This window comes from Pan paniscus, chromosome 4 (assembly GCF_029289425.2).
Source record: "Pan paniscus chromosome 4, NHGRI_mPanPan1-v2.0_pri, whole genome shotgun sequence".
Lineage (NCBI taxonomy): Eukaryota > Metazoa > Chordata > Mammalia > Primates > Hominidae > Pan > Pan paniscus.
The window spans coordinates 38,099,115-38,125,550 of record NC_073253.2 but is presented as its reverse complement, the minus strand read 5'-3'; the positions used below and the strand labels follow the sequence as shown (position 1 = coordinate 38,125,550).

General features: G+C 41.6%; 1 protein-coding gene across 3 annotated transcripts in view; it reads left to right on the top strand.

Annotated features, from left to right (window-relative positions):
• Positions 1 to 7,570: 7,570 nt before the first annotated feature.
• The window catches only part of PDE8B (phosphodiesterase 8B), a 253,777-nt gene continuing 234,911 nt past the window's right edge, over positions 7,571 to 26,436 (top strand). For 2 of the 3 annotated variants that reach the window (XM_057302282.2, XM_034959920.4), the window contains exon 1: positions 7,577 to 7,760. In XM_057302282.2, coding sequence (XP_057158265.1) covers positions 7,725 to 7,760 — 36 coding nt within the window. In that variant the 5' untranslated portion in view covers positions 7,577 to 7,724. Of the gene's footprint in view, positions 7,761 to 26,436 lie in introns of all 3 variants that reach the window. The other variant, XM_034959921.3, reaches the window with a different exon arrangement.

Here is a 26,436-nt window from a genome sequence, read left to right as displayed (position 1 = left end):
ACATTAGGAAATACCAGTACCAGTGCTGACTAGGGGGAGCACAGGCTGCTGTGGGAGCAACAGGAAACCTGGGACAGGCAGTGGGTGTCGGAGTAGGTAAGTTGAGCATGGAAGGACTTTTCCACTTGTTTACTTGTTTCTGGCTTCCATCCCTCCACCAGCCATTCACCCCTCCACCATCATCACCCAAACAGTAGGTAAGCAAATGGTTTGTAATGCATATTTCTTTGATTTGGATGCATGTTACACTAGAGTGCCATAACCCAGCCAATAAACACATATATAGGGTAGAGTCCCATCAGCTAATCAGTGAATGCATGTAGAGGTGGTACCATCAGCCAATCAGTGAACACACTTGGAGGGTATGCTCCTTCCTCCAGAGTTTTTGGCAGAGAAAGAGAACAAGAGGTCAGAAGAGCACAAAGTGGGTGTCTGGGTTGGAAGGAGGAGACGACAGGTACAGGAATAGAGGCTGGAGATCTTGTAGACAAATCTGACTGCTGAATATTTTGGAGGATTAGTACTATTTATCTTCAACTCTTTGCAAACAAATGGAAAGTATGTGAGGAGGTTTATGTGTGCTTGTTTGGCTTTTTTGGCCTCTAGCAACTGTTGGGTACAAGATCTCAGAAAGTTACTGATCTGCATGGTCTATATTAACACTGATTCATCTGACTTAAGAAGGTGGTTGTTGGCTGATTTTTAAATATTGGCAATTTTGTTACAAAATTGCTTCATTCTCAGAGGTTTTGTTAATCAGGATATTCATGTATTTAACTTGAGTGTTATGACTGGTAATGGGAGGAAAAAGCAATTTGGGGAGAAGAAACAGAAGGGAAGATGAAGAATAGCAAGTGAGTCAAAATGGAAGGGTAAATATTTCCTAATTTATCTATATTGCCCTCTTTTTTAATGTAAAGCCTACTAGAGTTGTGAGAATTTGCTGAAAATACATTTTAATTGTTAGTTACATTTGGGAAATTGAAGTGCTTTTTAATTTACTCCCTTTCTCCCCCCATCTCATTTTTCAAAGGAAAGAAAAATGCTTCTAGCTCTAGAAAGTGTAGCGGAGTTAAGTGTATGTGTGTCTGGGGCGGGGGTGGTGGTGCGTGGCATGCGTTTTATTTTCTATGAGAACATTACTTCTGTTAGGGAATAACTCTCCATTTGCAGTCTTTAAGGCATTATGACTTTTGATGAATTTCTTTACTGTTAGCACACTCTGTCCTTGGCCTGGAAGAAGTTATGCTGGGACCAACCACTGGCCTGAGAGCCGATTCTCTTACCTTCTGGCCATCTGCTTAAGTCTCCTTTGTCCTACTCTCTGTTCAGCCCTTGAAGGTCAGTAGTCTGTTTTGAAGCTTGGTCTGCAGGTCTCCTTCTCAGAGCTTCCTCTCTTACCTATATATTGATGCTGCATGAATTTTTAGCTATCACCCAAATACTTCCCTTCACATGTAGACCTGTGTTTCTTCTTACCTATTAGGTATCCTTCCTGGGTGTCAACACACTCAAAACTTCTCCCTATCAGTGTTTGTTCTTGCCCACCCTGTCTCTGTTTTTATGGGAGGTACCAGCATCCCCACTCACAGCCACTGAGTCAGTCACCCACTCACTTCCATGTATATGATCCCTTACCAAGTCCTAGTGTATTCCTGAATGCCTTTCCTATTCTTTCCTTTTTTTTCCATCCCCAAAGCCACTGCTCTCATCAGCTCTTTCTGGATTATTATTGTTATTAATTATCTCTCTCTCCTCCACTGGTCTTCACTATATGCTTCCCTCAACCACCAGCTTTTTATTTATACTGTACACATCTCCATGTCTATTCCTTGTGTCAAATCTTTCAGGAGCTCTCCGTTTTCTAGCTCTTCATGTCAGTGAACAAGTCGTTGAAACAGCTTCATTCTCTCTGAGCAGGTTTTCCTCCTATCGCATGGGCCTCAGCTCCCTGGGCTCTGCTGGTATCTCCTCCGCTGCGTGACCTTGAAGAGTTGGCAGACCCAGAGTATGGTTCTCCACCCTCTTCTCCTTTCTGATGGCACCCTCCTCCCCACCACCTTAGGTGACCTCATCCAACCCCACAGCTCACAGTAGCATCTATACACTAATGACTCTCAAATTTATGGCTCTAGCCCTGACCTGTCTACTGAGCTCACACATAGATCCAGCTGCCTCTTTGACATCTTCACTCTAATAGAGATTCTTATTTCACAAGGCCCAAGCAGAACTCTTGATTTCCCACCCATTCTTTTCCTGATCCTGTCCCATGTCTCAGAGAATGGTACTACTGCCCACCCATTAGCTCAGGTCAAAAACCTAAGGGTTATCTTGTTTTTTTCCTTCTCCTTACTCTGCTCCCCACATCCAACCCATCACAGGTCCTGTCAACCTTGCATTCAAAATTCATGCATCCTGAACCTGACCCTCTCTATCCATCTCCCCTGCCTTCTCCCTAGTAACCTCCATCTCTTATGTGGATGGCTCTGACATCCTCCTACCCTAGCAGTTTCCACCCTTCATCCCTAGAATTGATTCTCCACACAGGGACCAGAGGGATTTTCAGAAAGCAAATTATATTGTATTTCTTCTCTGCTTAAAATTCTCCCAAGGCCTCCTCCCTGGCCTGGACTGTTGTCGCTTCCTTGAACTCACCAAGCTTTTTCCTGCCTTAAGGATTTTGCATTTGCAATTCCCTTCCCTGGAATCCTATTCTCCCCAGATCTTTGCATTCCCAGCTCCCTTGGGATAATTCATGTGCCAGTTTAAACATCCCCTCCCAGGCAAGCCTTCTCAGACTTCCCAAACTAAAGTGGACTCTGCCTCAGCTTCTCTCTATTACAGTAAGTTGTTTTATTATCTTCAGATCATGATACAATGATCATTTTCTTTTCTTGTTAATTGTCTCTCTTCCTCCACTAGAATGTAAGCATCATTACAAGTATGGATTCATCTTACAAATTTATCTTACAGATCTATCCTCAGCACCTAAAATAATTCTTGGCATATAGTAGTTGCTCAAAAATATTTGTTGAGTGAATGAATGAATATATAATTGCATAAATTTGCCTCTGTGATAAAATACCTCACCACCGATTTATATATATGCATGTATATAAATGTGTGTATATCTATATATATAGATACGCACATACATATATATGTTAGCTTGTTAGCATCATCAACATCTTCAATCTTTGAAGAAGAAAGACTGGAAACCTGTTCAAGGGAACCTAAATGGTGCATCCCATTTGTTTTAACCTCATCAGTGAAACCAGAATGGGGTTATCAGTAGATAACTGCTGCTCTTCCAGCCCTGAATGGTCGGGCTTCTATTTGTGTCCTCTTAGAAAACTATTTTCTTCTTTTCCCATATCTTTGCTTGTTGAGTTATACATCGGAAGCAGGTAGATTCCACTGCACGTCCAGGGTGACCAGAAACCGACTAGCCACCAGCCACGCGAAAGCCACCTCACTCCCACTCGTATTCCAAACAACTAGACACGCAGCACCGTAGGCAAAGCTGTGAACGGGGTGAAGTTGGTTTTGCTGCCCTTTTCCATCACCCTCGCGCTGTCTACCCTTCCCAGGGAAGCAGTGTAGGAAGAAGAGAGTGATCAACAGAGTCTTATGAAGGTTTTAGAGGCACAAAGAGTTACTGCAAAATAGAAACATTTACAGTTTTTAAACTTAAGGATAGAGCAATGCCGAAGCAATTTAAAAAACATTTTAAGGACATTTCAAGCCCTGTCAAATGTGGGTGGAGGAGATATTCATGGGCATGAGCAGGAGGAGGGTGGATTCTTTGGCACATCTCAGTTGGATGATGTCATATTGACTACTACCTACTCGCCCAGGTTAGTCCACAGGGAGAGGACAGGGGCCCACACTGAGCCTGTTTCCTTACTGGCGGTAAGGGTGCAAAGGGACAGACAGAGAGCAGTGATGCAATAATGGAAGTGGTGGCTGGTTGATATGGAGAGCAAGGGAGAAGAAGGAAAGCCAGATGGCCATGGTTTGAATTTGGAGAGTTGTTAGTAGCATGAACCACTAGGAATCAGATTTGGAAGGGAGATGATGCTTTATGGTTCAGAAGCTTTCGTTGCGTGATATTGATGGAACTCATGCTTGGAGTTGTCCAGGAGGCCATGGGGAGCATGAGAGCAGAGCTTCACTATGCGATTTTAGATACCCCAGCCCCACCCCCAGCTAGACTTGGAATTCTGTGCCTTTGGTTTCTTTTCTCTTTTCCTTCTTTCCTTCCTTCCCTTTGCTTCAGTTCCCTTTCCTTCTCTTTCTTCCTCCTGTCCCTTCTCTTTCTTTCTTCTTCCTTTTTCTCTCTCCCTTCTTCTTTTTTCCTCTTTTAAAATCTTCTACCACTCCACAGTCTCTTCAAGGTGCATGGTAGGTGATAAATATCCAGTGGGTTGAGTGTTGGGCTCTGTTTCGCTGTATGATGGCAGGAGTGGAGGAAAAAAAAACCATGTTTAAACATGAGGCATCCAAAGACACTTAAAACCTAACAAATACAGTATCCCCCCCTTATCCGCAAGGGATATGTTCCAGGATTCCCAGTGGCTGCCTGGAACCACAGATAGTAATGAACCCTGTGTACACTATGTTTTTTCCTATACATACGTACCTATGATAAAGTTTAATTTGTAAATTAGGCATAGTAAGAGACTGATGATAATAAGTAATAACAAAATAAAACAATCATAACAATAGACTGTAATAAAAGTTATGTGAATGTGGTCTCTAGCTCTCAAAATATCTTAGCGTACTGTAGGTCTTAGCGACCTCAACATACAATTTTTTTTCTTTCCTTATTAAGTCAAGAACTTTTATCTTTTCACTTAAAGGAAGCGCATTACAGCTTCTCTTTGGTATATAGAATGGCCAGCATCACTGCTCTTGCACTTTGGGGCCATTATTAAATAAAATAAGGGTGCCTTGAACACCAGCACTGGAATACCACAACAGTAAAACTGATAGCCAAGGTGTCTACTCAGTGACTCATGGGGGATGTGGTGGAGGTAGTGGATATAGCATGGAGACACTGGACAAAGGGACGATTCACATTCTGGGCAGGACGGAAGCAGGACACTTCTTTATCAGAATGGCATGCAATTTACAACTCATCAATGGTTTGTTCTGGAATTTTTCAATTTAATATTTTTGGACCACTGTTGACTGTGGGTCACTGAATTGCAGAAACTTAAACTGTGGATAAGTGGGGACTACTGTATGTGCAAACCATCAGAACTCAGGCTAGTGGTTTTAAGATACTGTCAATTTTTATGCAATATCTCAGGAAAACATAGACAACCTCCCAGTTGCCACAGACATGTACTGTAAGCAGACGTCCTCCTAGTACTTCTTAACTGGCTCTTCTGGAAAATTCTCACTCTCTCAGAAGTGAATAGTATAGCTTTTCTTTTTCTTTTATAGATAGAAGAGGAATTCAGAGGATTTGGTGCCTTTATCCTTCCTCATCATCTCTTTGTTGTTTTTCTCTTTTTGTTTTCCGTTTAACTTATTTATTTTTCTTTCAGAAAACACTTATTTTTAACCTGGGTCAATGTACCCTGAGTTTTTCAGACTGTCCTTTAATCTGTTGGGTTGTTTTTGCCTCAGACTTTATTAAAGTTATTCTTTTGCCTTGCTTTACCTTCCACAAATCTCAGCCTGCACTTAATGCTTTACTTTCTGATTTCTTTGCTGTTCTGCTTTTCCTTGTCTACCCAGGCCTAAAAAGACTATGAGTGTGAAATAATGATAGATCATGCTGTTAATTTAAATCACCTTGGCCCTTCTACCTAACCCCCTTTGCCTCACTTTTCCTTCTGTGGAAGGACAAAGTATATTCGTTTGCTATTGCTACATAACAAAGTACAAATTCAGTGGTTTACAATAACACATATTTATTATTTCACAGTTTCTGTGGGTCAGAGCCTGGGCATGGCTTTACTAGATCCTCTGTTTTAGGATTACTCTGAAAGCGGCAATCAATATCTCAGCTGGGGCCGCAGTTGCATCTCAAGGCTCAGTTAGGGAAGGGTTCACTTTCAGGCTCTCCTGATTTTTGGCAGAATTTACCTCCTTTCAGTTTGTTGGACCGAGGGCCCTTGAACAAAGGCACCCTCAGTTCCCTGCCAGGTGGGCCTCCCCAGTATGGCTGCATGTTTTATCAAAGCCAGCAAGAGAAAGCCTCTACTAGCAAAACTGTATAACTTAATCTATGAAGTGTCATTTGGTAACCTTTGCCATGTTCCATAGGTGGGCAGCAAGTCAAGTCACAAGTTCCATCCACACTCAAGGGGAGGGGACAACACAAGGGCATGGACACCAGGCAATGGGGATCATTGGGAGTCATCTTGAAGTTTGTCCACACATGGAGGAATGCTTTTGTGAAAAAATGCTTGGGCTCCTAGAAAAACGTGGTGAAGGCCATATTCATACTGCATTCATGCCTTTTTGTAGGCCTTTATGACTAATGTTAAAAATAATAATTTTTCCTCTTGTTTTATTTCTAAAAATGACTTATTTTTCTTTTCTGCCATTAGAAATCTCATCAGCCTTTCTGGATGAGAAAGTCAGCAGGAACAGATTGTTGTTGGTCTTGGTTTTGGCTGGACTGACTCAGCACTGTGGGCAGCTGAGAAGGAAAAGGCCTTGCAAATGCTCTCTAGACCTTAGTTCAAAATCCCTCCACCCCAGAGGAGCCAGGTATGGGCCAGGCATGGTAATAGCTGCAAGCAAGATGCCAGGACCATTTAAGGCTGAGGCATTTAATTAGGTACAATGTATTACTTCCTGAAAGTGTATGAAAGCTTCATAGTATCTGCTTAGACATTTAGTGATACCAGCTACCTACCCAGATTGGAGGGGAGTTGGGTGGGGGGTGGCTCTAGAAGCTTAGCTGCACCTTTGGTTTGATCCGTGTTTGACTCATGTTTGTAAATTGTCCCTACAATTAAGGCTGAGGGATAACTTCAGCCCCTAATAGATTTTTCTCAAGGTTTTTTCTCCTTATGTTGCTGAGGCTGGTCTCGAATTCCTGGCCTCGAGAGATCCTCCCGCCTTGGCCTCTCAAAGTGTCAGGATTACAGGCCTGAGCCACCGCGCCCAGGAGATGTTATTTTCACATTCATTTTTCTACTTGGAAGAAAACCTGTCTTTATTACATATGATGTGTTATATATGTATAGGGACCAATATCTCTAACTTGAAAATCTCTTTAAAATTATAGTGTATATGATTGTGAGTTGAGGGCTGCAGGCAAATCTGATCTTTCAGCGTTTTCCTGGGGGCAAAGGCCCAACGAGAGGAAAGTGGAGACCTGTAAAGGGGGTGTTGGGAATCCGAATCCTGAGTCCCAAGAAAGGCTCCAGGTTTGGCAGCTCCAGCGAGGCTGGACTTCCCTCGAGGGGCCAGGAAGGTGTTGCCCAGAGCGGAGCAGCTCAGCGGGCTCAAAGTCTTGGCTCCACACCCCGGGAGGGGCGCTAGGACCCAGGCACCCGCCGGCCCGGGGACGCGTCTGGAAAGTGAAGGCGCGGAGGCTCAGGCTCGCTGCCAGAGTCCCACGGAGCAACCAGAGCCTTCACGTGGGCACGAGGCCCAGGGAGTGGGGTGCAGGGTGCGCCAGGCCGGTGCCCTCTGTGCGGGGCTAAGGCGCCAGGCACGGGCACCACCAAGGCGCCCAGGAGCCGCCCGCCGCCGGCATGGACCAGCTGTACTGCCCACCGAGCGCGTGCCAGGTGAGCCCCCAGCGCGGGGGACCGCGCAGCCCTCGGCCGCCCCCTCACACCTGGGCACCCGGCCGCTGGCACAAGCCCAGAGCCGGCTTCAGGGCCCCCTTTCAGACACACAGGTGCTAGGGTGGCTTTTTTTTCTTTTCTTTTCGCCCTTAGTCCCTGCGTGTCCTAGTGCCAACTACCTCCTTCCTTTCCAGGCGGGAAGCACCTCGAGCGTCTAGTGTAACCGTCAGGTTTATTATTCCCAATAATAATTGACCACAGACAGCCGCCGTTCGCGTCCACCTGGCGCTTCTCAGCAGGAGCTGGACCTGTTTCTCCGTCGGGCCGGCTCCTCGGGCTCCTGTTGCGCCTGGTGTTTTCCACGCTTCCCCGGCGCGGGACGGTGGGGCCCCTGCATTCCTCCTCGTGCTTCCAGTGGCTGCAAAGCTGCCTCCCCTTCTGAGTAGTGAGTCGCCGGCAGCCCCAGCGTGGGGTGTGTACACGTGTGTGTGTGTGTGTGTGTGTTTGCGCGCGCACCTCAGTGCCTAGCTCCAGCGCTCGGGACTCTGCAATGGGGCACCCACCCCTACCCCTACCCCAACCCCCACCCCCACCACCATCCCCACCCTCACCCTTGCACTAAGTTCTAGGGACAACGCTAGCTGGGTGAATAGACGGAGCGTGGACTAAACCACCCGCCTCATCCCCTGTGGGAAGGGATGTTTGGAGGTGGAGCAAAGCAAAGGAAGAGCTGGAACGTGTGTACAAAGAAGGGTCCCACGCTGCGGGGTCGCAGGAAAGTGCCTGGGAGAACAGTCTGTGGTAGGGAGGGACGCTTAGTGCAAGGGGGAAGCTGCGCAGGCGGCGCTGCCACTCTGAACTTGGGGGCGTTCCGCTAGGCGTTCAGAGTGTCCTCTGAAACGCACCTAGTTACAAGGATCAAAGTAGCTGTGCTCCTAAGGACTGTTGGGAGAGGTGAGGCTTGCAGCAGCCTTTACAAAAGCTTGGCTAGAAGCCTTGAACCGTCCACAGGCTCCTCTATACCCTCAAGACTAGCTGTGCCCATCCATTCTGCTTCTGGCTCAATCTGACACCAGTTTACCCGTCCCCAGGTTGCCAGCTCCAGAAAAACACTGCTGGCGGCGAGGTGTGAGTTACTAGGACTGTAAGACCTCCGCAGTTGAGTGGTGGTTATTTGCCCAGGCTGCCTTCCATGGACGGTCGGTCGGGAGGTCAGGGTGGCTGGGGGCATGCTGGCTCTGATAGTTACAAGTGCTTCTGTCTGAACCTGAAGTTGGACGTGCAGTGCTAACCTAGAAGAGAGAGTTCCTCTAAACTGTGTGTTGGGAGACAATCAACGAAAACATTTACACAAGGTCCCCAGGGGAGGCGAGGGCCAGAGGACCCGCCCTCTCGGATTTTATAACCCAGCAGTTCGCATTGCCAGTTCTACTTGACTGCCCTCTTGACCTTGAATAAGTTATTTTAACTTTGTAGAGGTTCGGTTTTCCAAGAAGCAAAAACAAAGAATGACAATTCATCAGCAGTGGCAAGTGGATTGGGAGGCCAGGGAGTTGGATTCCAAGCTCAGTGGTACCACTGACCAGTTGTGAAACTCAGGGCAAGCGGTACAACCTGTCCTGGCCTCAGCTGCCAGGAAGGCTCAGAGCCTTTAATTCTGGATTCCACTCTGGCAGTAATCTGCCAGACTTAGCCTGTGAATGCTCACTAGTTCTTTGCATTCTTGCTACAGATTGTACTTGGTTCCAAAGAGCGTTTATGGACGGAAGAGATACTAGATCAGTGGGTGAATTGAATTTTAATTCCAATCTGTTCATAGGGCTACACAAATCATTCAGGCTTAAAGATAGGTGGAAGTAAGCCTGACTGGTTTAGTTAATGCTTAGAATGCACTGGGAAGGATCTCACATAGAAAGTCCTGGTAAAGTTTGAGCTTGGTTATATAATCCTGGAAGACATCCTTTCTGTGCATTTGAAAGATTCCAGCCACAACCTCCCTGTTACAGGCATGAGTAGAGGGGAAGCCCCACACTAACCCCTCAGTGGAAGACAGCCCAGTGTCTTGCAGAGCTCATGGAGGCCGCTTACATCATATCTGATAAACCTTGACTTACCTGGGAATGACTCAGTTAATGTCAACTTCTCAGAAAAGCAGCTTATCAGTTTGGTAATGAAATAGTTAAATTGTCTTTAAAAGCTGTATTAAATATTGGATGCCTAATTGCCAGAGCTTATTGAGATAAGCACTGCTTTTTTTTTTTTTTACTTTATATACACATCTTATTTTTATTTATGGAGAATCAGTTAATAAACACATTTTAAATTCAATATATTATGTATTTGCTTTTTTGATAACACTGCTCTTTAGCTTTTTAATTTAGCTTTAGGAAGGGAAATAAGCAGGATGACAATTTTTTTTACTAGATAATTATTATAAGATATTAAAAAGCCACAAAGAACCTTGTTTCTTCAGGTTTTCAGAGATGAATATCAACATAATGGTGAAAATTTTTTAAGTACTTAGGCGCTAGGCATTGGACTAAGCTCTTTATGTAAACACTATCATGTAATCCTATCAACACCTTCTGAAGGATGGGCTATTATTATTATTATTATTATTATTATTATTATTTTGAGACGGAGTCTTGCTCTGTTGTCTAGGCTGTAGTACAGTGGTTTGATCTCGGCTCACTGCAACCTCTGCCTCCCAAGTTTAAGTGGTTCTCCTGCCTTAGCCTCCCGAGTAGTTGGGGCTACAGGTGCGCACCACCAGGCTTGGCTAATTTTTGTATTTTCAGTAGAGACAGGGTTTCACCATGTTGGTCAGGCTGGTCTCGAACTCCTGACCTCGTGATCCACCCGCCTCGGCCTCCCAAAGTGCTGGGATTACAGGCATGAGCCACTGTGCCTGGGCGCTACTATTTCTTTAAATTTTACAAATGAGAGAGCTGAGGCTTCTCATCTTAGATGACACAGCTAGTAGGTGGTGGAGCTGAACCAGCTAGCTGGGTGTATTTACAATGATCCAAGCGACATGCAAGAAGGAAGAAAAGGGGAGGGCAAAAAGTGCCTACTACGTGTCAGATGCTTTATACACCTCAGTGCATAGAGATTTAAAAATCTTTTATGAGTGATAATTTTCTTTTCTTTTTCTACTTGGACTTTCTTGCTTTCATCAACATGATCTGGGTGTCTTTTCATGTCAGCAAAGAGATTGACTCCTTTATTTTTAACTCTGTAGGCTTGAGAGCAGATGGGTAAACCGTAATTTATTTAACCAATCCCTGTGAATGGGCATTTGGATTATTTCTCAGTTTTCACAGTCACATACAGTACTTGTGAAAGATCACACAGTGGATCAATTTATTTATATATTTCTGCATACCTGTTTAGATATTTCTGGTGAATCTGTTCCTAGGGGTGGAATTATTATGTGAAAGATCATGGTTACTATTTAAATACATACTTTTTTTTTTTTAAAAAAAACAGAATCTCCCTCTGTTGCCCAGGCTGGAGGGGAGTAGTGCATTATTGGCTCACTGCAGGCTTGACCTCCCCATCCAAGCAGTCCTCCTGCCTTAGCATCCGGATTAGCTGGGACTATAGGCGTGCGCCACCATGCCCAGCTAATTTTTTAATTATTGTAGAGACAGAGTCTCACTGTGTTGCCCCAGCTGGTCTCAAACTCCTAAGTTCAAGCGATCCTCCCACTTCAGCCTCCCAAAGTACTGGGATTACAGGTGTGAGCCACCGTGCTGGCCAGATATATACTTTTAAATACATACTGCTAACTTGCCTTCCCTAAATGAAATGTAATTTCTGATTTGGGGTCCAATTCTTCCACTAACATGTTTTTGGAGTTTTGATAAATCATTTAATCTGAGAGGGTCTCAGAAGTATTGTCTAAAAACTATGGATGGTAGGACTTGTTGGTTGCCAAGGTCTTTTCCAACCGTAAGGGTCTGCAAATATGTGCAGTTAGAGGTCACACAAATGAAACTGTCCATATTTGACCATTTTTTGCCTACAAAAACAACAACTTAGTATGATTTTATCTAATATCACATGAATTCCTGAAATATCTGTTTTTGGTACCCTGGCTTTTCTGAGGTAGCTTTATGTGTGAGAAGTGGCTAGGCTATGCTGCAGTCACAAATCAACCCTGAAACCTCAGTAGCTTAAAAAATAGAAAGAGGCTGGGCATGGTGGCTCACACCTAAAATCCCAGCACTTTAGGGGGCTGAGGCAGGAGGATTGCTTGAGGCCAGAAGTTTAAGACCAGCTTAGGCAACATAGTGAGACCCTTCTTTAAATTTTTCAAAATAAAAATAAAAATAAAAATAAAAGAAAAAGAAAATATAAAGATTTATTTGTCACTCACATTTTATGTCCAAAGCAGGTTAGCAGAGTGCCCTGCTCCACAGAGGCACTCAGGGCACCAGGCTATCAGAGCTCTGCCATCTTGTAACTGCACTATCTAGAACATGCAGTCTTGATGGTCCTATGGCAGGGGAGGAAACAGAGACAGTGGAGAATCAACACCTGCTTGTAAATGCCTTGGCTCAGAAATGAAGCATATTTCTTGTATTTACAGTCTTTTGGTAAGAACTAGTCACACAGACCTCAACCTGATGCGTGGAGACAAGGAAATGCTTTTCAGTGTGTCCAGAAAGAGAAAATGGTAAATACATAGCACTCTGTATTAGTTTGCTAGAGCTGCCATAATAAAGTACTAAAGACTGATAGCTCACACAACAGAGATTGACTTCTTTATAATTCTGGAGACTAAAAGCCTCAGAACTATAAGGTATCAGCAGCATTGGTTAATTCTGAGGACCTCTCTTCTTGGCTTGTAGACGGTCATCTTTTCCCTCTGTCTTCATATGGTCTTCCCTCTGTGTGTCTATGTCCTAATCTCTTCTTACAAAGACACCAGTCATATTGGATTAGGAGCCATGTTAATGACCTCATTTAAAATTAATTCCTCTTTAAAGACTCTATCTCCAAATACAGTTACATTCTGAGGTACTGGGAGTTAGGACTTCAACCTAACAATTGTGTTGAACACAATTCAGCCCATAACACATTGTCTCTGTCAGACAGCACATCCTGAGATGTAGTCATGCTGTTTTCATTGGAGGGGGCCTGTAGGTTACTGAGCCATGTTATGGAGTCATCTTCCTCTTCACCTCACATCCATCTCCTCCTGTCCCCCCACCCCCTGCCATTTCCTAACCCAAAACTTATTTTTCTGAATTCCCTGGGTAATATTTAAAGCGGCCCAATGTTACTACTTACATCAGGCAAATTTTATTGATGGCATTGACTGTAATGTGAAGCCGAGTGGCTGTGGGTTAGAGATGGGAAACCTAGGGGTTAGGAGCACCAACTCTGAAGCAGACTGCCTGGGTGCTAATCCCAGCTCCATTGCTTGCCAGTAGTATTCCTCATCTGTCAAATGGGAATAGTAATACTTCCCTTGCAGGGTTATTGTCCTGATTAAATGAGATAATCTATGTAAAGTGGTTGGTACAGACTAGGTGTCAAAAATGGTGGCTATTATTATTTGCAGCTTCAGAAGCTCATGGAGCCCTTCACACCCAGTGTCCTGCATTCCAGCCTGTGTCCCAGCATCCCAGACAACCCAGAGGCTCTGCCACACAAGCTCCCAGGGCTTCCCTGGTGTGCCCAGGAAGCATGTATTTGTTAGTATGGCAGTAATTGCATTACCACTTTAAAGCTCCAACAGCCTACGCATATTAAAGTCATAGGTTCCTAATTAGATCGTACAGCCAAAAGGAACACAAGAGACTATCCCCTTAAATAGCCCCTTAAAATTATTATCCTTGTTACAGTTAAGACAATGAGAATTGGCAGTTAAATTGATTTGGAAAAGCAGCATTTCAGTTTTTCTAAGAGGCACCCTCTTCCTCTCCTGTTTTAATGACCCTGGAATCAGGATGTGTTAATACCTGAGAGTTAGGCCTGCAACCTTTTCCCGTTGACCTGCCTGGGAAGATGACTGCAGACTTACCTTCTCATGCCATCTTTTTCTTGGAAACACAGCAGTTGGATTGCTGTGTACCTGAGGTGAATTATCTGTCTTGATTATTGCAAAACTATTGATTCCTGAGACTGCATTAGGATTGGAAGAGCTATGAGTTGCCCAGTGGCCTTGGGCCTCCATGATTGGAGCAAGAAAGAATCCAGAAGGAAACCAAAGCAGTGGTTTCTCCTTGGTAGGGTGAACCACACTCTTCATCTTTGGCAACTATGTGCACCATAGTGTGCAGAGGGGAGGCCAAGACTCTGCAACTGTGGGTAGTTGCTGGGCCTTCCTACGAGATAGCAGATACTATGCAAACTGTGTTTCCCGTTCTGTTTTCTACTAGAAAGCTAAATAAAGGCAGTGATAGATTAAAACCTATTGTGTCTTGTGAATTGATTACAAGTCTGAATCTGTGATCACTGCTGCTGGTGGGACAGCTTCTTATAAATTGCTGTCAGCCAGGCAGTGGTTGTAATGGATTTGTCTATGAATATGTACACAGTGTACACAGTTTCAGCTTTTTATGTTTTCAACATTTGTTGAAGTAGGTGCATGGTTGATAATACATGTGTTTAGTTTAATTGCTGGCTAAGATGACTTCACAAAGGTTACACTATGATTTGGCCTTGACACAAAAGTTATTGTTTACACGGGGAGTCAAGGAAATAGAGCATGGGGATAAATTTGATATTGATGAGGCAAATATTTGGCATTGGAGGGATGATGCAATTTCAGTTTTCTTTGCTTGTTTGTTTTGCAAAGTAGCAGCCAAGTGCTTTTAAGGAAGAAAAGATACCCACAAGTACCTACAGCTAGATTTATGTTTCAATATTGAGAGATGTGCAAAGGGGTTACCTCTTACATGTCAAGTAACTAAACTGAAGCCAGGAGATATAGCCTAATCTATAGATGAAAAAAAAATCAAAGCAGTGAGCAGCCAGTGGGAGCAATTTTCATATCTTGTAGGACTGTCATTGTTTGATGGGCAGCATTCTTTTCTTAGTGATACATAAAGTGATGGCATTCCCTACAATTAGTGGTATTTTAGATTTGATGAAATATGGCAAAAATGGCAAAGAGGGGACTAGAATCCAGAGCTTCTATCTCTCAAGCAGTCTACTTTCTCCTACCCATACCAAGGTGTGCATTCCCTGACCCTGGTGTTGTCTGACTCCAGCCTTGGTTTTCATCTTCGAAATAATTTTTAAACTTTTCCCTAGAAGATTAAGACAATTACACTGAGGCATAAACAAATGAAAAAGCAACCATCTAGCATACGTGGCCAGCCAATATTCTCCATTGTAAATATTACTCCTTTTGAGTGAAACTTATGAAGGGTGTTACTAAGGTCAGGACATTACTAAGAAAGTAAGTGACTTAATAAATGTATTTATCACAAGCTCTTTATCATTGTATACCTGTTTAAGAGGCCATGGCTGATTAAAGAGTAGGAAAACATGACTTCTCTAGGGTTTTAGCATCTATTTTCTAGTTCCAGTTAGTATTAAAAAATAAATTCAAGACCATCTTTGTTGGAATAGCATGCAATTGAAATAGGAAAATTAACTTGCTCAGAGAGCTTTTAATTAAATCTTTGTTTGAAAACTTCACAAAAGACCCTCTTAGTAACCTAAGAGTACTTTAGAAAGTTGAGGAGTTCTAGATCCTGTCCTGGCTTTCGATGGAATGATATTAGGAAGGTTGAGATGAATAATATTGATAAAGGGCTTACTATGAACATCTTTGTCAAACAGCCATTGAACAGCATTCCTGTTTAAAGTGCATCGTTTTGCAATACTCATTTTCACATCTTGAAGAGGAAACACCCAGTTTTATTCCAGAGTAGCATTTTCAGGGGGACAATGGCCACTGAAGTATTTTCACAATCTATCTTTTCTTGGGTAAGTTTTTCTGTTTAAGGAAGGGCATTTTGGATCTTTAAATATGGCGTGCACTGGGGGTTCTCAATGTGCTGTCACTCATATCGTGAGAATAACTTCTGTTGGAAAGACCACAGCTCACCCACTGATCTCTGCAACTGCAGAAAAGATCTCACGGCTGCAAGGATTGCACAAGAGGAAAATAAGTAGGAAGGTAGGAGTGGGAGGAAATAGTGAAGGGAGTAGAAGGAAGGATAAAGCAGTGTATTTCAACCCTGTGCATCACAACACACAGAGGACAATGTAATGTCTAGGACATTTGAGTCAGTGGACAAGGCTCTATGTCTGCTCCAAATGCTGAATGGGTGACCTGAAGGCTTAGAGAATCAATATCTTGCTTCCGTACCAGTTCAGCTGGTACCCTGATGAGTAAGTCTGAGGGTAAAGCATAGCCCTCACTGGGGGAAGGGAGAAGAGGCTGGGGACCACCACATTATCTGCTCCTGCCTGTCTCAAACACCTAGATGGCCTCTTGCTTTGGCCCAGGTGTAGTTGGTCTTCTCTTTCTCCCCTAAGCCCTTCCCTCTGCCTTTCTAGGGATTTGCCCAGTCTGCAGGGTTTTTCTCTGCACTACAGCAAGCACTGCTGTCATTCACACCCCCTCTTCCCTAGGCTTGAAATCTGGAAGGCAATGAGAGCTGTGAGCAGCAGGGGAGGACACAGGCGGCCTAGGACACTTGCTTCCCCACTCTGACTTGTCATCCTTAAAGGACATATTTCTATTTTTCATGCAACACATAATTAGTGAGCATCTAATATATGCCAGACAAAGATCTTCTCTTGAGGCTTACCTTCAAGTGTGGGGATAAAGTCAAGAAGGAAGGGAGAGGAGGAGAAGGAGAGGAAAGGGAAGAAGAGGGAGAGGAGAAAGGATGCAAGTGTCAGATGTGGTGAGCACCAGAAAGAAAGATAAAGCAGGAAAGAGCAATAATAACTGTCCAGGATGGGGTGGGGAACATTGCCATAGTAAATAGCATGGTCAGAGAATGCCTCCCTGATAATGTAATATCTGAGCTGAAGCCTGAAGGAAGTGGGGAGTGATATTTGTGAAATTTTTTGGATATTTGTGAAAGAATATTTCAAGTGGGAGGAATAGTGGGTGCAAAGGCCCTGAAGGAGCATGTCGGCATGCCCATGGTGCAGCAAGGAGGCTGCTGGAGCAGGAGGAAGTGAGCAGGAGGGGCAGCAGAAGCTGAGGGCAGAGAGGTTGTGGAGAGCCAGGCTGCTCAGGGACTGTGGTCGGCTATAAAGACCAGGTCAGATGGGAAGTGGGGGGTCTGACAGTTTGTAGGAGGCTCACCCTGGCTGCTTATGGAGAATAGCCTGAGGGAAGCCAGGTGAAGCTAGGAGACCATCAGTCATCCAGGCAAGAGGTTTTGGCAGCTTAGACCAGAATGGTAGCAGTGAAGATGGCAAAAAATGGTCAGATTCTGAATCAGTTTTGTAAGTGGACCTAACAGGATTTGCAGGCAGATGGAATATGGAGGGAGAAAAGATCTAGGGTGACATTAGAATATCTCTAAGGCCCCTTCCAGCACTAACACGGTGTGAGTTGTTACCATCAGCCCATTGGTCGGGCTTGCCACCTGGTGCCTGTCCTTTGCCCATGTTCTTATTAATTCTTCTCCATGAGTTGAGTCAGCTGACCTGGTTGTTATCAAGGGTGATTGTGGTCTGGCTTTGTTCTTGAGTGCCAAAATGCCCTTTGGTTTCCCTGGAGGGGAAAACCTTCCAGGGAGTTCTAAGGCCAGTCCTTGACTGCAACAGTTTAACATGCCATGGTCAAAATAAAGGCTGCTTTCCCTCTGGAAGCCTTTCTTCATAACCAAACTTGGAGTGCCGCTAAGATAGCTCTAAAGTAGAGGGGTAGATCTAGTTTGTTAGCTGAAAAATATTACTCTTAATAAATGAATCATAATTAGTGGAAAGATGAGAACCAATGCAGTCATCTGTTGCAGAATTTATTTGATAAATGGGATAATAGAAGAGAAAAAGACGTCTACAGTCTATAGTTTAGTGGCCAGTACTAAGTGAGGCTCAATGAGAAGCCAAGAGAAAGCAATTGCTTCACTGAAATCTGATCTGACACACAGATGAGTGTGATGGAGGTGCTCCTGTCTCTTCCTTTCACTTGGCCCTGGTAAGGTCTGACTGGTGTCAATCATGGCTTTTACAGACCTAAAAGTTGTGTTCTCCTCATCACTTTGGCTCTAGCACATGAACTGGTTGTGTGAACTGTTGGCTGAGGCCTTCCCTTGCAGAATTAAAACAACCTCTGTCTCTCAGTATATGCTCTAGGAAAGTTTTAATTGGCTGAAGACAAAGTAGGCCCAAGAATAATATGATTCATAAGGGATGGTGAATTTATTATCTTATGCTTGGTGGTCCAGTATATCAGTCGGCTTCAGCTACCATAACAAAATACCACACACTGGGTGGCTTAAACAACAGATACTCATTTCCTCACAGTTCAGAAGGTTGGAAGTCCAAGATCAAGGTGCTGTCAGGGTTGGTTTCTGGTGATGCCCTTCTTCCCAGCTGGCACACAGCCATTTTCTTGCTGTGTCCTCACATGGCTTTTTCTCTGTGCATGTATGGAGAGAGCTCTATGGTGTCTCTTCCTCTTCCCACAAGGATACTGTCCTATTGGATTAGGGTCCCATCTTTATCCTCATTTAACCTTAATTAACTCCCTCAAGGCCCTATCTTCAAATATAGTCATATTGACAGTTAGGACTTCAACTTAGGAATTTTGGGGGACAGACTTCAGTCCATAACATGAGGTAAATGTTGTAAGTTTTTTTAAAAATGAATTTTACTGACGTATAATATTTATGTACAATAAAACATATCTTTTTTTTTTTTTTGAGACGGAGTCTCACTCTGTTGCCCAGGCTGGAGTGCAGTGGCATGATCTTGGCTCACTGCAAGCTCCGCCTCCCAGGTTCACACCATTCTCCTGCCTCAGCCTCCCGAGTAGCTGGGACTACAGGTGCCCGCCACCACACCTGGCTAATTTTTTTGTATTTTTAGTAGAGACGGGGTTTCACCGTGTTAGCCAGGATGGTCTCAGTCTCCTGACCTCGTGATCCACCCGTCTCGGCCTCCCAAAGTGTTGGGATTACAGGCGTGAGCCACTGTGCCCAGCCAAAACATATGCCTTTTAAAGCAGCGGTCCCCAACCTTTTTGGCACCAGGGACCAATTTTGTGGAAGACAATATTTCCACAGATCGAAGGTGGGGATTGTTTCGGGTTGATTCAAGCACATTACATTTATTGTGCACTTTATTTCTATTATCATTACATTGTAATATATAATGAAATAATTATACAACTCACCATAATGTAGAATCAGTGGGAGCCCTGAGCTTGTTTTCCTGCAATTAGATGGTCCTGTCTGGGGGTGATGGGAGATAGTGACAGATCATCAGGCATTAGATTCTCATAAGGAGTGTGCAACCTAGATCCCTTGCATACGCAGTTCACAGTAGGGTTCGCACTTCTATGAGAACCTAATGCTGCCACTGATCTGACAGGAGACGGAGTTCAAGTGGTAATGTGAGTGAGGGGCAGTGGCTATAAATAGAGATGAAGCTTTGCTTGCTTGGCCTACCGCTCACCTCCTGCTATGTGGCCCAGTTCCCAACAGGCCATGGACTGGTATGGGTCCATGGCCCAGGGGTTGGGGACTCCTATTTTAAAGTGTACAGTTTGATGAGTTTTGACAAAGTAAGTCATCTTGTAATGTGTCCACATAATCACCACCACAGTCTAGATATAGACCAGTTCTATCAGCCTGAGTCATGTGCTCCTTCCCAGTCAATTCCCAACCCCCACCAGAGACCCCAAGTAACCAGCGTCTTCCTTCCATTCCACTAGACTAGAGTTGTCTGTTTTAGAGTTTCATGTCAATAAAATCATACACATAACCTTTTGTGTCTGTCTTGTTTCACCCAGTATAAGGATTTTGATTCATACATGTTGTTGTGTATATCAGTAGTTTGTCACTTTTCATCTTTGAGTAGAAGTCTATTTTATGGGTGTACCACAATTTGTGTATTTACTCACCTACTAATGAACATTTGGGTTGTTTCCAGTTTGGGGCTATTATTTTAAAAGCTACTATGAACGTCCATAGATAAGCCTTTGGCCATTTTCCATTATGTTCTTATTTCTCTTGGGTAAGTGCCTAGAAATGAAATTCCACCTTTCCATGGTAAGTGTATGTTTTTAATAAGAAACTATTAGAGACTGCTGTCCTTAAAAGAGATTGTAGTAATTTACATTCCCATCAGTAATGTACGAGAATTCCAGTTGTTCTATATCTTGCTAACACTTGGTATTGTCAGTCTTTTTCATTTTAGCCATTTTAGTGGCTGTATGCTAGTATCTCATTGTGGTTTTATTTGCACTTCACTGATGACTAATTGATGCTGAGTCTTTTTTATATGATTACTGACCATTTTTATTTCTTGTATTATGAAGTATCTGCTCTAAATATTTTGCCCAATTTTTAAAATTGGGTTGTTTGACTTCTGATTATTGACTTGTAAGACTTTTAAAAATATATTCCAGATACAAGTCATTGGATGTATATTTCTCCCAGTCTGTGGCTTGCCTTTTTATTTTCTTGAAGATATCTTTAAAAGAGCAGACTTTTACATTTTCAATGAATTGCAATTTATTGTTTTTCTTTTATAGTTCATGCCTTTTAAATTCTTTTAAAGAAATCTTTGCCTACCTCAATTTCACAAAGATTTTTTCCTATGTTTACTTCTAGAAGCTTCCTTCTTAAATTCTATGATCCATTTCAAGTTAATATTCATGTATGGTGTAAAGTAAGGGTGGAAGGATTTTGTTTTTTTGCTTGTTTTGTTTATGCATTTGGATACTCAGTCATTCCACCACCATTTGTTGAAAAGACTATACTTTCCAAATTAAGTTACTTTGGTACTTTTACTGAAAATTAATTGACCCTATATGCATGGGTCTGTATCTGGACACTATTTTATTCCATTGATCTATTTGTTTGTCCTTATGCCAATACCACTCTGTATTGTTTACTGTGGCTTTGTACTAAATTTTAAAATCAGGCACTGTTTGTCTTCTTTGTTCTTTTTCAAAATTCATTTGATTATTCTAGGTCAATTGCATTTCTACATAATTTTTATAATCATTTTGTCAATTTTTACAGATATAAACCTGTTGGGTTTTGATTGGGATTGTATTGAATCTATAGATCAATTTAGGGGGAACTGACATCTCAGCAATAAGGAGCTTTCTGATACAAGAACATTGTATATCTCTATTTAATTAGACTTTTAAATTTCTCTATCAGTGTTTTATAGCTTTCAGTGTGAAGGTCTACAGAAAAATTTTATGCTTTTTAATATTATTGTAAGTAGTATTTTGTATTTCAGTTTCCAATGGTTCATTGCTGGCATATAGAATACAATTGACTTTTGTTTATTGACCTTGTATCCTGTGATTTTATTATACTCACTTATTAGTTCTAGCAGCTGTTTTTGTAGCCTTTAGCATTTTCTATGTGTACAATTATGTTGTCTGTGAATAAACAGAATTCTACTTCCTCTTTCCCAGATTGTATCTTTTACTTCTTTTTCTTGCTTTATTTTATTGGCTAGAGCCCCCAGTGTAGCTTTGGTGATAGTGCACACCTGTGTCTTGTTCCTGATCTTAGGGAAAAGGCATTCAATCTTTTAAGTATGATGCTTACTGTAGGGTTTTTGCATAGGCTTTTTATCAGGTTAAAAAAAGTTTCCTTTCTCGACTTACTTATTGAGAATTCTTATTGTAAATAACAAGTGAATTGTCAAAAGATTTTATTACACCTATCGAAATGATGTTTGTTTTTTCCTTTGTTCTTTTACAATGGTGAATCACATTGACTTTTTTATTGTGGTAAAATACCCATAACATGAAATTCAGATTTGTAACAATTTTAAAGTGTACAATTAAGTAGTATTAAGTATGTGCACAATGTTGTGGAACCATCACCCCTATCAAGTTCTGGAATTTTTTTAATCACTCCAAAAAGAAACCCCATGACCATTTGACAGTCACTTTACATTCCCCAGCCCCTGGCAAGCACCTGCTCTCTGTCTCTGGATTTGCCTATTCTAGATATTTCATATAAATGGAATCATAATAGTGGCCTTTGTGTCTGGCTTCTTTCACTTAGCATTTTTTAAAGGTTCATTCATGTGATAGCGTGTATTGGTGCTTCATTTTTTTAAATGGCTGAATAATATTCCATTGTATGGATATACCACATTTTGTTTATTCAGTCATCTGTTGATGAACACTTGAACTACTTCTACCTTTTGACTATTGTAAATAGTGCTGCTATTAAACATTTAAGTACAAGTTATTGTTTGAACACCTGTTGTCAGTTCTTTGGGGTATAAGCCTGGGAGTGGAATTGCTGAGTCATATGGTAACTCTCTTTACCTTTTAGGAACTGCCAAACTGTTCTCCACACTGGCATTATGTTTTAGTTTGTGCTGCTATAACAGAATACCTGAGGCTGGGTAATTTAAGAGAACAGAAATTTATTTTCTCTCAGTTCAGGAGGCTGGGAACTCCAAGATCAAGGTGCCTGTATCCATTGAGGGCCTTCTTACTATATACTCCAGAGAAGAGGAAACACATGCCCTCACATGGCAGAAGGCAGAAGGGCAAGAGTACAAGAGAGATTGAACTTAGCCTCAAGTCGTTTATATAATGGCATGAATCCATTCATGAGGGCAAATACCTGCCATTAGGCCCCCCGCCAATACAGTTGCATTAAGCATCAATTTTCCAACACATGAATTTTGGGGGGATGCGTTCAAGCCATAGCATTCTACCATTTTACTTTCCCAACAGCAATGTTTAAGGGTTGCAGTTTCCTCATATCATTGCCAACACTTTTTTTTTTTCAATTATAGCCATCCTAGCAGATTTCAAGGGACATTTCACTGTAGTTTTGACTTTATTTACATTCATTTTACAGTTGACCCTTGAACACTGTGGGGGTAAGGGATGCTGACCCCCTGCACAGTAAAAAAAGAAATCAATATATAACTTTGAACTTCCTAAAAACTTGAGATCAATAGCCTATTGTTGACCAGAAGCCTTCCCAATAACAAAAAGTCAATTAACACATATTTTGCATGTTATATATATTATATACTATAGTCTTATGATAAAGTATAGAGAAAAGAAAATGTTATTAAGAAAATCATAAGGGAGGGAAAATATATTTACTATTCATTATGTGAAAGTGGATCATCATAAAGGTCTTCATTCCTGTCGTCTTCATGTTGAGTAAACAGAGGACAAGGAAGAGGAGAGGTGATCTTGTTATCTTAGGGGTGGCAGAGGCAGAAGAAAATCTGCGTGTAAGTGGACCCACAAAGTTCAAACCCGTTGTTCAAAGGTCAACTGTAGTTTTCAATTCACTGGAGTTTTGAATTGTATTTCTCTAGTGACAAATGATGTTGAGCGTCTTTTCATGTGCTCTTTGGCCACTTGTATATCTTCTTTGTACAAATGTCTATTCAAGTTCTTTGTCTCTTTTTGAATTGGATTGTTCATTTTTTTGTAGTTGAGTTATAAGAGTTTTCTTTTTAGTATACACTAGATACTTGACCCTTACCGAATATATGATTTGCAAATATTTTCTCCCATTCTTTGCATTGTGTTGTTACTCTCTTGATAGTGTCATTTGATGTACAAAAACTTTTAATTTTGATGAAGTCCAGTTTAGTTTTTCTTTTGTGGCTTGTGCTTTTGGTATCATATTTAAGAAACTATTGTCAAATCCAAGGTCATGAAAGTTTGTTCCTGTGTTTTCTTCTGAGAGTTTTATAGTTTTAGCTTTTAAGTTTAGTTTTAACATGTTTTATGGTTAGTTTGTACATGGGATGAGGTAAAAATACAATTTCATTCTTTTGCACATTGATTGATTTTTGAATGTGAAACTAACTTTGTGTTTTTGGGATAAAAACCACTTGGTCATGGTGTACTACCTTTTTATTCTATTTCTGGAGGTTTGGTTTGCTCAATTGTGTTAAAGATTTTTGTGTCTATGTTTAGGGGTATTTTTATCTGCACTTTTCCTTTTTTGCAAAATCTTTTTTTCCTTGTCTTTGGTATTTGGATAATGATGGCCTTATAACATGAGCTGTGAAGGGCTTCCTACGCTCAATTTTATGGAAATGTTTGTGTAGGGTTAGTATTATTTCTTCTTTATATATTTTGTAGACTTCACCTGAGAATGTTTCTAGGATTGGAGTTTTCTTTGTGAGCAGGCTGTTAAACACAAATTCAACTTCTTTAGTAGAGGGAAATCTAGATTTTAAAATATTTCTTCTTGAGTATTTCTTTGGATATTTTTGGATATTTCTAGGGAAATGTCTATCTAAATTGTGAATCTGTTGACATAAATTTGTTTCTAATATTCCCTTATTATTCCTATTAATAGTTTAGGGTCTTGATAACACTAATTGATGTATTTTATCTTTGTTTATTGACCAGTCTTGCTAGAGGTTTATCTATTGTTCTGACCTTTAAAAAAAACTTTTTTTTTTTTTTTTTTGAGATTGAGTCTCACTCTGTTGCCCAGGCTGGAGGGCAGTGGCATGATCTCGGCTCACTTCAACTTTCATCTCCTGGTTCAAGTTATTCTCCTGCCTCACCCTCCCAAGTAGCTGGGATTACAGGCATCCACCACCATGCCTGGCTAATTTAAATTTTTTTTTTTAGTAGAGTCGGGGTTTCACCATGTTGGACAGGCTGGTCTTGAACTCCTGACCTCAAGTGATCCACCCACCTTGGCCTCCTAAAGTGCTGGGAGTACAGGTGTGAGCCACCACATCTTGCCCAGATTTTTTGTTTATTGCATTTGTCTATTGTTTACCTATTTACTATGTATTAATTTCTGTTTCTATACTTACCATATCCTTCTTTCTTTTTAGTTTAGATTTAATTTGTTTTTTTTTTCCCCTAGTTTCTTAAGGTAGAATCTTAGATTATTGGATTTGGACCCACTTTCTGTTCTAACATAAGCTTTTATCCCCTTTATCATTTTTATTGTGTCTCTTTGATTCTTCTCTCTTTTCTTCTTTATTAGTCTGGCTAGCGGTCTATCTATTTTGTTAATCTTTTCAAAAAACCAGCTCCTGGTTAATTAATTAGCATGTCTTTGAGTTCACTGATCTTTTCTTCTGTTGTGTCTAATCTGCTTTTAGTTCCATCCAGTGACCATTTCATTTCAGAACTTGTATTTTTCATTTCTAGAAGTTCTATTTGATTCTTTTTTAATATTTTCCATTTCTCTTCTCACAATGCTTGTTTTTTTCAATACTTGGACAATAATTATAACAGTTGTTTTGATGTTCTTGTCTGCGAATTTCTGTCATTTCTGTTTCTATTGATTTTCCTTTTGATTATTAGTCACATTTTCCTGCTTCTTGGGATATCTAGTGATTTTGATTATATGCTAGACATTGTGAATGTCTAAGTTTTGTTGTCTTTCTTTAATGAGTGTTGGATTTTGTTTTGGTACACAAGTTAATTTTGGTTCCATTTAATCCTTTCAAGGTTTGTTTTTGAGCTTTTAAAGGTAGGTCTGCAGTATTTTCTCTAGGGATTCTTTAATCTTTTTATTAAGGTGTGACCCAACTGGATTCTCTACTGAATGCCCTGAGTGACCAAGAAAGACAATCCTTTTTGGCTGGTAGAACTTGGATAGCTCCTAGTTCTGTGTGAGCTCTGTAAACTGTTTGCTTACAGCTTTTCAGTCACTCTGTTTCTGGTCTAAGGAATTTCACCCTACTCATACATATTTTAGTACCTACTAAACTCTCAAGTGCCCATCTATGTTTCTTTCATAAGTATTTCCTTCTTTCTGAAATACTGCCCCATAAATCCCAGCTACAAAAGCCTGTCTGAGCCATGATTTTGGTCTTCTCACATCAGTGAAACCACTGTGCTCTGCCTTGAACTCCTTTCCTTCTATGAGACATTGAATTTGCCTCCACGGTGAAAGCTGGGGTAGTCATATTGTATATTCCATCTGTTTCCCTTCTCTTATGAATTATAGTCCTGAGCCACCTATTTTTCAATGTCTGATAATAGTTATTTCACACATTTTATCTGATTTTCTAGTTGTTAATGGAAGGAGGGTAAATTTGGTCCCTGATTATTCATCAGAAGTCCATGTTGCAAATTTTTATTCATGATCCTATCCAAAAGGTTGCCATTTCTGAAAATGCTGTTCTATTTGAAGATGTCTTCTGGGACATTTTTTTTTCTCCATTCTTCTTCTACAACTTAAAACTATGGATATTCCAAATAAATTTGTGAGAACTATACTGCATTGTTTCTGGTTTTTGTTGCAGAATTGTCTGTTTTCCCATAGTGATCCCTATGTCTTATTCGTCTTTTCCCACACACCCACTTCAAATAGGGCTAATGTGACTTTTTGATACAGGATTTAGGCTACGAAATGGCTCTCAGACCTTTCCAGGGGAGTTTCTAAGTCCCTTATAGCTGGAGTTCTAAGAACAGCCACTCAAGGCTTGCTTCCACCATTTCTTAAAAGTGAGAATTACTTGTAGATGTGGCATCTCTAACATCATTGCTTTATACTCACTCGAACATACAGTGGGAAACAGAGGC